The sequence below is a fragment of the Limulus polyphemus genome, unplaced genomic scaffold, assembly GCF_000517525.1.
Source record: "Limulus polyphemus unplaced genomic scaffold, Limulus_polyphemus-2.1.2 Scaffold121, whole genome shotgun sequence".
NCBI lineage: Eukaryota > Metazoa > Arthropoda > Merostomata > Xiphosura > Limulidae > Limulus > Limulus polyphemus.
The window spans coordinates 1-10,162 of record NW_013665731.1 but is presented as its reverse complement, the minus strand read 5'-3'; the positions used below and the strand labels follow the sequence as shown (position 1 = coordinate 10,162).

Here is a 10,162-nt window from a genome sequence, read left to right as displayed (position 1 = left end):
ATTTCGACCTGATGATGACAAAACCTTGTCGAAACGTTGTACATTTGCTGTTATGTTAAACTTATATTAAAAGTTTTTCTTCATTACCCATTCAAGCCGTCTCCAGCCATTATTAGTTTCAAAGTGGGTTCCTCGTCACCGAATTTTAATAACTAGGATAAATATATGTAAAAACAAATGGTGAAAGAAGTCTACTCACACATACAACAACAACAAAAAAGTGGGTATTCCCTCCAACCCCCCTTCCTCCCCAAATGGATAAATAAGCGTTGAAGAGCCGTATTTGTAGATATCAACCAATGGAATTATGGAAACTTTTTCCTATGAATTTATATCAGTCTTCCTGTTGAAACCTATCTATAAAAAGCTGACATAAGAAAGACACTATGCGTAATAATCAAAGCACACTAAAGTGAAACTAGACGATTAGAAATACTCCAATAATTTTTTTTTCTGATTTACTCTCATCATATGTTTTAACATTTAGTCAAAAACAACAAAACAAAACAGTTGTTATGATTTAATCTATGCTTGAGAAACTAAATACAACTGACGCTTGGCGATCTACTTATAGTGTCGGCTCTACCCTCTGGTTTGTTTACTGTGCGTGTTGGGGAGATGTGGCTGAATGTAGCCGTGTTCGTAGAAAAACAGCCGTAGAAAAAATAACATAAGCAAGAGTATGTTTGTGTGTGTGTTTTTATATGTATATATTCTTTCTTGGAAAGCCCTTATGTCATTTAATTAATGTAATCACAGTAACGTAATTATCATTCCTTTGAAAGCTGCTGCTTCTCGAGCCGTTCACACAGTGTTTTTTTCTTCTGGAGAGTTAGTCCCTTTGAAGCAATACTTCAGGAGCTTATAAATTATAGGCCTGTACCCGTTAACAACGAAAATATGAGGATTAATAGTCTACCTTGAAAATGAAATTGAAAACGTTCCAAGAATTATGTTAACTTCCCGTAATTTGCTTTTGTTTTTCACAACGGTTATATTTACGCTAGTGCTACGCAATTTCAATATATATTTATACGTCATTATTGTTACGCATGCGCAAATAAGGAAATTGCTACAGGAAGGATACTATCAATCATGGCGGCAATTTCAATACTTCTCGAGCTTTTTATCGGTAGCAAAGTAGAAAGAATAGTACCATCACTAAGTAAAACAAACACAAATCTCATCGAAGTTACAATAGAGAACACAGGAAACATAATGCGGCACCAAAGATATACCGTAGAAGGAGCAAAAACTTCAGCCATTACAGTCACACAGTTTTACAAGTGCCAGAGATGTGAACACGTTGCAGCGGCGTACAGATCTCGTACAAAATGTGTGGGCTGTAGAGATAATCTTAAGGTTACAGAATGCGCATGTACTAACAGGAAATCTAAATGCCGCAACTGCAATGAAGAACACTGTGCAAACTATAAAGGCTGTAAAAAATATAAAGGAATGAAAATAACTGTAAGTAGCATAGAAAATAACACACAGTTACAAAATAAATAAACCATAGCAGTACAACCAATGAATGCAAACATTACAATACTGAAGTAGCAAAAAATATATAAAAATCCCACTACTACTGATGTCGAACACCGACAATAAGAGACAAGCTAACGAAACAACACAACCGATCCAAACACAAACATGCATCTACTTACAAGTAGCAAATCATGAAAACAACAAGGACAACAACAAATGTAAAGAACAGCAAAGCGAAAGTACTATAGAAGACCATTCAGATACAATAAAAGCATTCAGTAATATATTTGCTGATTTTATTTATAAAATAAGCAAACCTAACAATACTAAGGACATAATATCCATTATAATAATTCTGGCAAGACACGAATTGTAAAATGTGTTCCGAAAATCCTATCTAAAATTATTAATTACCTTCTCACACAAGGACTAATACACTCATAGTCCTCCACATCAATATATAAGGTGGTCTTGTTTCCAATCAGCATGAGAACGAATATATCATATATTATACTAAAGCTAATATCATACTTATAACAGGAACTTTGCACTATATGTATCATAAACTATAGATAAGGGAATACTTAGATAGAAAACCGAAACGTGGAATCATGGTTTTGTACAAAGAAACGTTGTCAGTAAGACATGTCCTATTAAACTCTGTCAATGAAAATATAGTTATTATTGCTTAACTAGAAAATGATGTATTTAGCACAGTAGCTGGATAATACTTCTCACCGTCCAGCAAGCTAGATACAACACTATTGTCAAGTATTAAAAATCATAATAACAAACATACACTAATAGGTGATGTAAGGGGCTAAAATATAATCTTTGGATGTAAAACAACTAATCAAAGCTACAACTTAGTTTTTAAATACCTAGAAGAAACAGATACCCTTGTATTAAATGATCCAACCCCAACACATACAAGCGACTCTTATCACACAAGTTATATTTAGTGTACGTTTTCATCAACTATTTATAATAGCTCTATATCGTTTAATGGAGGAGATGATTGTAAAGGCGATCATTTTCCGATATGTGGTGCCTTCGGTCTCAAACGAACTCAAAACCTTCCAATACATTTAAAAAAATAACTAGGAAAAGGCAAATTGGCCAAAATATCAAGAGGCGTTAAACTGCCAGACAAAATAATCACAGAAGCCAACTGTGGGTCAAAAATAAACCAATAATGTAGTACAATTACTGATTGTCTGATAAACACAGCTAATACCTGCATACCACTTAAAACACACAACTAAGCTCACCAAACGTAGAAACGTCATAAACAATTACTCGACAAAATAGATAAACGAAGAAAACGAAGAAACTTTATATGATCACAATAATTCCTGACTACAAAAAGGAAAATAAATCAATACACTAAGAAAACAAATAAGAAACGAAGTGAAAAAACTAAAATCTGAAAACTGAGATATCTACTGTCCACAACAAAATAATGAAACGGATCCACTAGACTATTGGATTCATCTCAAAAACTACACTCAAGATAAGAAAACAAAAATATTAAAGTTTACACAAATACACAGAAGGAACTCATTTTCAAAGAACAACTGAAGAAAACATTTAAGACACCTGATGACCATGAAATGGACAATAACTTCCAAAATAACTACATCGAACACAATAAACGCTTATATATAACTACAGAAAATAATAAAGGAGCCGAATATGACATGGCTTCAAGATCATTAGTACAATCTGTCACCTTACCAGAAATACAGACAACAATAAAACACTGAATAACAAAGCACCAGGAGAAGATAGAATACAAAGCACATTACTGAAAAAGGGCCCTCAGAAATTCTACGAACACATCATAGCTTTGTTTAGCTTGTCAGGATATATACCAACCGCTTTGAAGCAAAATCCGCGAATAATCCAGAAAATCACAGACCCCTCAGCCAAACCACCTGCTTAGGAAAAGTATCAGTAAAAGACTTCTGGCATATGTGAAACCTACATCAAAATTATCAGGAACTCAAAACGGCTTCCAGAAATCTGGACAACCGATGACCTAATTTGCCTTACTGGAGCAATAATAGACAACTTCAACAACAACAAAAAATAATTTCACTGTCCTTTTTTTTTATGCTAAGAAAACATTCGACTGTGGCTGGCACAACGGCCTCAGAAACCAAATGTTCAAAATGGGTCTTCTGCGAGGAACATTATCCAACTTTCTAAGTAATAGGAAGATAAGAGTAAATGTGGAAGGCACCCTCTCAGAATATTTCACTCCTGAAGAAAGCGTCTCTCAAGGAGAGGTAGTTAACCATACACTTTCATGTCATGTATGTCAGCAACAATGTATGTGATGAGGTTGATTTGAAAGACAATGTTACAAAGTGTGTTTATAGTGTATGTAGTTAACATATTTTTAATGTAACAAAAAACATAGAATTATTGTAATGAAATGGATAGTCTTCTTTTCCTTTATAAGGAAGTGTACGAATTACACATACTGCCTAAGTTAATTTGCTTAGGCATATGAAATAAACTACCAGTCATATGCCGATGTTTGGTCTTTTATTTTTACAATGAGCTGAAACGTAAATAAGGATTTGCAGAGTTAAACATTTTACCTATTGATTTGTGAGTAAATGTTTAATTGTGTATTCTTATGTATGCCCCATTTTCAACAAAAACAAAACAACAGCAACAAAAAAGATATGATAAGCATGGATGTTTTAATTCTCTCTTTCATCTGGTATAGTAATAAGGATATACACGATTCCTACATACAACGTTATTACCAACGAACATCTCTAACCACAAATGGTAAATCTACATTTTAAAACAAAAATACGCATGTTTTATATAAACCTCCTTTTTTATTTATTTCAATCTTTTCAGTTCTAATATTTTATAAAAGAAATGATTTAAGAATGTGAGCACTATGTATAAAAAAAACACGTAGTTGCGTATTATTTGGTGTACATTTCTCGCAACTTGGCTTAATTATAAATTTAGAAATTCTAAATGAACACCGAGTTCAAAAACAAACAAGTTGCAATAATATTTTAAAAACAGCCCCCAGTGACACAGCGGTATGTCTGCGGACATACAACGCTAGAAACCGGGTTTCGATACCCGTGGTGGGCAGAGCACAGATAGCCCATTGTGTAGCTTTGTGCTTAACTTCAAATAAACAATCAATTTTAAAAACTAAGGAAAGTGTTTGAAAACGGAGTTCTTAATTATCTCATGATTTCACTTATCTCATTGCATAACAATAAAATAATTAATGTGCTAAAATGCTATATTTTGAATGGTAAGTTAAAACCAAAACCAATGACGTAGTACGTAGAAAATCATATATTATTCCACATTTGACTATCTTTAAGGGTCTATCACTACTCTACAAGCAAAATAGAAAGTTATAGCAATAGACAATAAAAACCAATGAGCAAGATGGCGTTGTTTTGTATTCTAAGAATTAATGAAAACTCGCTACTGACGATAATTAAAATAAAAATTTGCTGGTATCAAAATGGAATTGATGCTGTTATCAGTAAACATAGTTTGTTTTTTTAGAATCTTTGGTTAGTGAAAGATTAACACATTGATTAGCAAACACTGCTTCATTCATCGGTTGACCTACAAATACTGCTTGTTTAAAAAAAGGTACATCCCAAATGCAATTTTTATCGTTAAATTCCTCCTTCAGAAGAGTCAAGGATTTAATGAAATATATAGTTTTCATTGTGTTAAAAGAAAAATTCAGCAAATAAGAAAACTCTTCATTTAATAGTATAGTGACAAATTATGAACCCAAGTCAAAATATAAATCCTTATTAGTCAAAAATAAAGAGAATGAATTATCCAAATACAAACAGTTTCATTACATACGAACCAGGAAATGAAACTGCAAAAGTTTAACATTTTTAACATGCTACAATATTCCTTAATTGAATAGAAAAGAGCAAATAAACTTAGACAATGTTTCATTAACGAAGCCACAACGTTTTTTTACTTGGTGGAAAACGTATAATTCAAACGAAATATTTTTTGATATAAGTTATTTTGGAAATAGTAACAGTCGTAATTTTATTTTTATGCATATAAGGTTTGTTTTTGTTAAGCACATAACTACACAATGGCTTTGTGTGTTCTGCTTATCGTTGATATCGAAACACGATTCATAGTGATATAAGTCCTAAGACGTACCGCTGAGCCACCGGGGGAGGCATTTTTACAAGGAGAGCTAATAAAACAAACATTTAGTGATGCAGTGTTACAGTGGCGAAAAAGGGTACATTGGTGAAAAAATGACCAATCACTAAACAGTGTAAGAAAAAAATAAATATAAATGATCAAAATGTAGATAAAATAATCAGAATAATAAAAAAAAAAGATGCACTGCAATATTCAGATGCACTAATACCCATCTGATATTAATCGATCTGAATTAATCACTGATTATCCAACTTTCTAAGTAATAGGAAGATAAGAGTAAATGTGGAAGGCACCCTCTCAGAATATTTCCCTCCTGAAGAAAGCGTCTCTCAAGGAGGGATAGTTAACCCTACACTTTCATGTCATGTATGTCAGCAACATCTCCTTATAGATCCAAATTATTCAAGCTACTGTTCACAGTTCGCAGATGATGTCGACATTTGGAAGAGCTCCACAAACTCCGTAACAGCATATAACCTTAAACTGCTAAGCGAAATAGAAGATTTCTGTAATAAATGGAAAATTAAAATAAATGCTTTAAAAATCAAAGTATTAATCTACGACTCCAAAGTAACTTGGTATGAACATATTATTATATTATTAAGAGCATTAGGACAAAATCGTCAGGAAAAGCTAATCAAATTAGGGTTATAACTGGGAATAATTACGGTATATCGACAGATAAGATTCTTAAGGTATACAAAACATATATACGTCCTGTCATCGAAAATGCCCCATCCTCCAGCATGGCTAAATGTCTCTACAACACAGGCCCTAGAATTACGAAATTACATTCTGACAAAAGTATACAGAGTTCTACGTACAACAAACATTACTTTTTTACATAAATACTCAAATACCCCGTTGTTGTCAGAAAGACTCCTAACTAGCTCAACTACATATTTCAAAGAGAATTTAGACCAAAATGAACTTCTAAGTAACCTCGACATCTACATCATACACCTCTTCCATTTAGACATAGTAAACAGATATATAAATAAGGCTACTTAATGCTGGGCTAACTGACTTTTAGATACATATTCAGTTTTTTTTTTTTAAGGATATTTGTGTGTGAAAATAACATTACCTGTGTAAGTCGAGGCGCACAAGTGGGACTGTTTTGTGTGTACAGAACTCTATGTGCAACATAACATGTGCGAAACTTAGTGTAAATCGACGTGATAATTGTACCCAGTACATGGACATGGCTGAAAAGGGTGGGGAAATGTAATATCTTACAGACTTTACCAGAATACATGTTTGCCACAGATATGCAAAAACAACCTTCTAATGGTACAATTACCTAAAAGCCAGCGTGTAAGAGAAGAAATGCAAGTGGAGGAACGAGGAAGAAGTCCGAAGTATATCTGACCTTCCCATATGTAGATATTTACCTATAAGTAACGATGTAGAAATAACGGTGCCGAATATTATGATTTCGACACTTTTATTCAGTCCATAACCAAATAGGAAAAATAGTGACTTTGTAAGACTCCGTGAAAGCTTCTATATAAGTATTAACGTTAGAAGTAATAAGTTAGGCCTAGCTTATGCCAAAATGAAGATATTTTCATAACAATAGTTACAGGACAGAATTAGTATGAGAGAGTAACTAACCACTTCAAAGCAAAGAAATTATATATATATATATATATATAAAGGACTAAGAATTACGTTTCAACGACAACATGGTAACGATAAAGAAATAAAAACTTTACTAATCCTAACTTTTCAGGCTACTACCAGCCCTTCTTCGAATGTGTGTACATAAATAAAAACAAAACAAAGGGTTATTATGTACGACAATATCTACAACAATTCCATCACAAGTAAACTTGTGACCAAAGAACGTTCCACGTACGTAGTAGTATGTAATAGGAGAATAAGAGCAATAAGGAATCTGACTATTAAAGAGAAAATGATATCAAATTGTAAAACATATAATTAGGACTTGAAACTTGATCGAACTCCATAATTACAGAATTGAAGAAAACGAGGATAATGTTTCAACTAATGATTCCTTTATGGGCGAAACCATGGCAGTAATAATTCAAATATTTGTGAAACGTAAAATTGTCTTTGTTTTCTTCAGTTGTTTAAATTGTAAAATGTTTACATCGTTGAGATATAAGTTTGATGCAAATATACCTTTCCTTAACAATGTTTTTGTTTTTGTCTTCACAGTTATGGGTACATATTGAAGTTCATCTGTCAAATCGCCCTGTGTGGTGGGATTGGTTTCCTCAACACATGAAGCTGACCAAGTCTACCTCCCAGTTTTGTAAAAATGTCTGTCTGCCTTTTTTGAGTTAGAATTTGCCATTTTATAACGTCGACCACAGTATTGAATCTTGTTTAGTAAATTCGTTTTAACATTACTTTGGCAGTAAAAAAAAAATGCTTTATTTTTATCATACCTTGATCAAATTGTTTCCCCGGTGAAATGACAGTTAAAGAAGGCCAATTAAAGCAGTGTGAAATATTGTTTTATTAATCTTTGATTTATAAACTTCAGGATCTCAGGTAAAGTTAATGTGTGTTGGTCTTTAATATGTTTCTTGACAGTCTATGTAAGAAGTCTTTTAAATTAAATATCAGAATGTGTAGATTCAGATACGTGCAACTTTTTTTAAAATAATGCAACAAAAACATAAATAGGGCGATTACACAGGCCTGCGGTGGTTTCATTGTCTTGATATTTTTACAAGTTCTTCAGTAATTCATGTACGCTGAATCCGAAAATGAAATCCATTTTTCTCTATCACGTACGTATTTTTCACAAAACGACAAAGCGCAATATATAAAAAATGACCACAACACGTAGTTTTGAGATTAAAAGACGTAGATTTCACACGGAAAAATCAGGATGAATGAGGGGTGCATATTCGTATGACATCAATGTTCTTCCCTTTTCCCCAGTTTGTATTTTTGTGAACAAACATAATAATTTAAAAAGTTCATTGTGGTAAACGAAATAATAATTTGAGCTAAGTAAGAGTTGTTTTTCTTCCAGATTTGTAAACATATCCTAACCTGATAGAAAAAAATTTTTTTTTTTTCAAAATCTGCGTAGCTTAATTATGGAAAATCCGTTGTTAAAGCCAAAACACCTTTAAGTTTAAATTCACAGGCTTGTGTTACTTAAAGAGAAGACTTACACCGTACTTTATAACGTAAAAAAAATTGAAGAAATATCTTCTTAACAGCTATTAAGTCAAAAAGCTACCTCGTTACTCAGAAATCCTATAACTCTTGAAAAAATGAAATATTTATATGATATAAAGTTAATCAGATCGTATTATTAAGATAAAATGCCAAAATATGCTTCAACAGAAATGACTATTGATTTTGCAACAATGTAGATTTAAAACGCCTAAACTGGCGAAGCAATGAAGCTTTAAAGTTAACCTCTGATTTGAGATCTGCAGTGGAAATGAAAGAAAAACAATTGCAGTTAAGGATGAAAGTAAGATGTGTACATGTTTTATTCTATCTTATAAATAAGCGAAAAACCTAAAGAATAATTAGTTCTTTGTTTTTTGTATAATAGTATACCATTTTTGTGTAATACAAGATTTTGAAATTAAGGTTTGATTATTGGAGGTTGTTAGTAAATTGCATGTTTTTGTAGAAGTAGATAACTATAAACTTTCAAATTACACTTCTGAAGAGTCTATTAACATGTTTCACAGTTTTAAGTTTAATCTTCTGAATTTGTTATAAATTTCATACGTTCCCAATAAACCGGAATTTATATTTGGGAGAAGAAATTTGATATGAAAAGTTGTTCCATTATTTTATATGACAAACTCGAATCCAAAATACGTTTCTGGAATATTCACCAAATGTAACAGAAAATTGAAGTATGCGTGGATGCAAGCAGTAGATTTTTTGTGCAATGAAATATTTGTAGCAGAACAATGTAGGAAAAGTCCTTGCTGACGTTGTGATATCGGTACTTTAAATAGGAGCAAGATCATGTGCATGGTTAATACAAATATAAGTTTTGTGATGAGGTTGATTTGAAAGCCAATGTTACAAAGTGTGTTTATAGTGTATGTAGTTAAAATATTTTTAATGTAACAAAAAACATAGAATTGTTGTAATGAAATGGATAGTCTTCTTTTCCTTTATAAGAAAGTGTACGAATTACACATATTGCCTAAGTTAATTTGCTTAGGCATATGAAATAAACTACCAGTCATATGCCGATGTTTGGTCTTTTATTTTTACTCTGAGCTGAAACGTAAATAAGGATTTGCAGAAGTTAAACGTTTTACCTATTGATTTGAGAGTAAATGTTTAATTGTGTATCCTTATGTATGCCCCATTTTCAACAAAAACAAAGCAACAACAACAAAAAAGATATGATAAGCATGTCTGTTTTAATTCTCTATTTCATGTGGTATAGTAATAAGGATATACACGATTCCTACCTACAACGTTATTACCAACGAACATCTCTAACCAC

The 10,162-nt window shown here is 32.2% G+C and overlaps 1 protein-coding gene across 1 annotated transcript in view; it reads left to right on the top strand.

Annotated features, from left to right (window-relative positions):
* LOC106472514 (growth arrest-specific protein 1-like) overlaps positions 1-8,484 on the top strand; it is a 31,673-nt gene extending 23,189 nt beyond the window's left edge. The window contains exon 2 of the mRNA XM_013933173.2: positions 7,876-8,484. Coding sequence (XP_013788627.1) covers positions 7,876-7,945 — 70 coding nt within the window. The 3' untranslated portion in view covers positions 7,946-8,484. The remainder of the gene's footprint in view (positions 1-7,875) is intronic.
* The last annotated feature ends 1,678 nt before the right edge of the window (positions 8,485-10,162 follow it).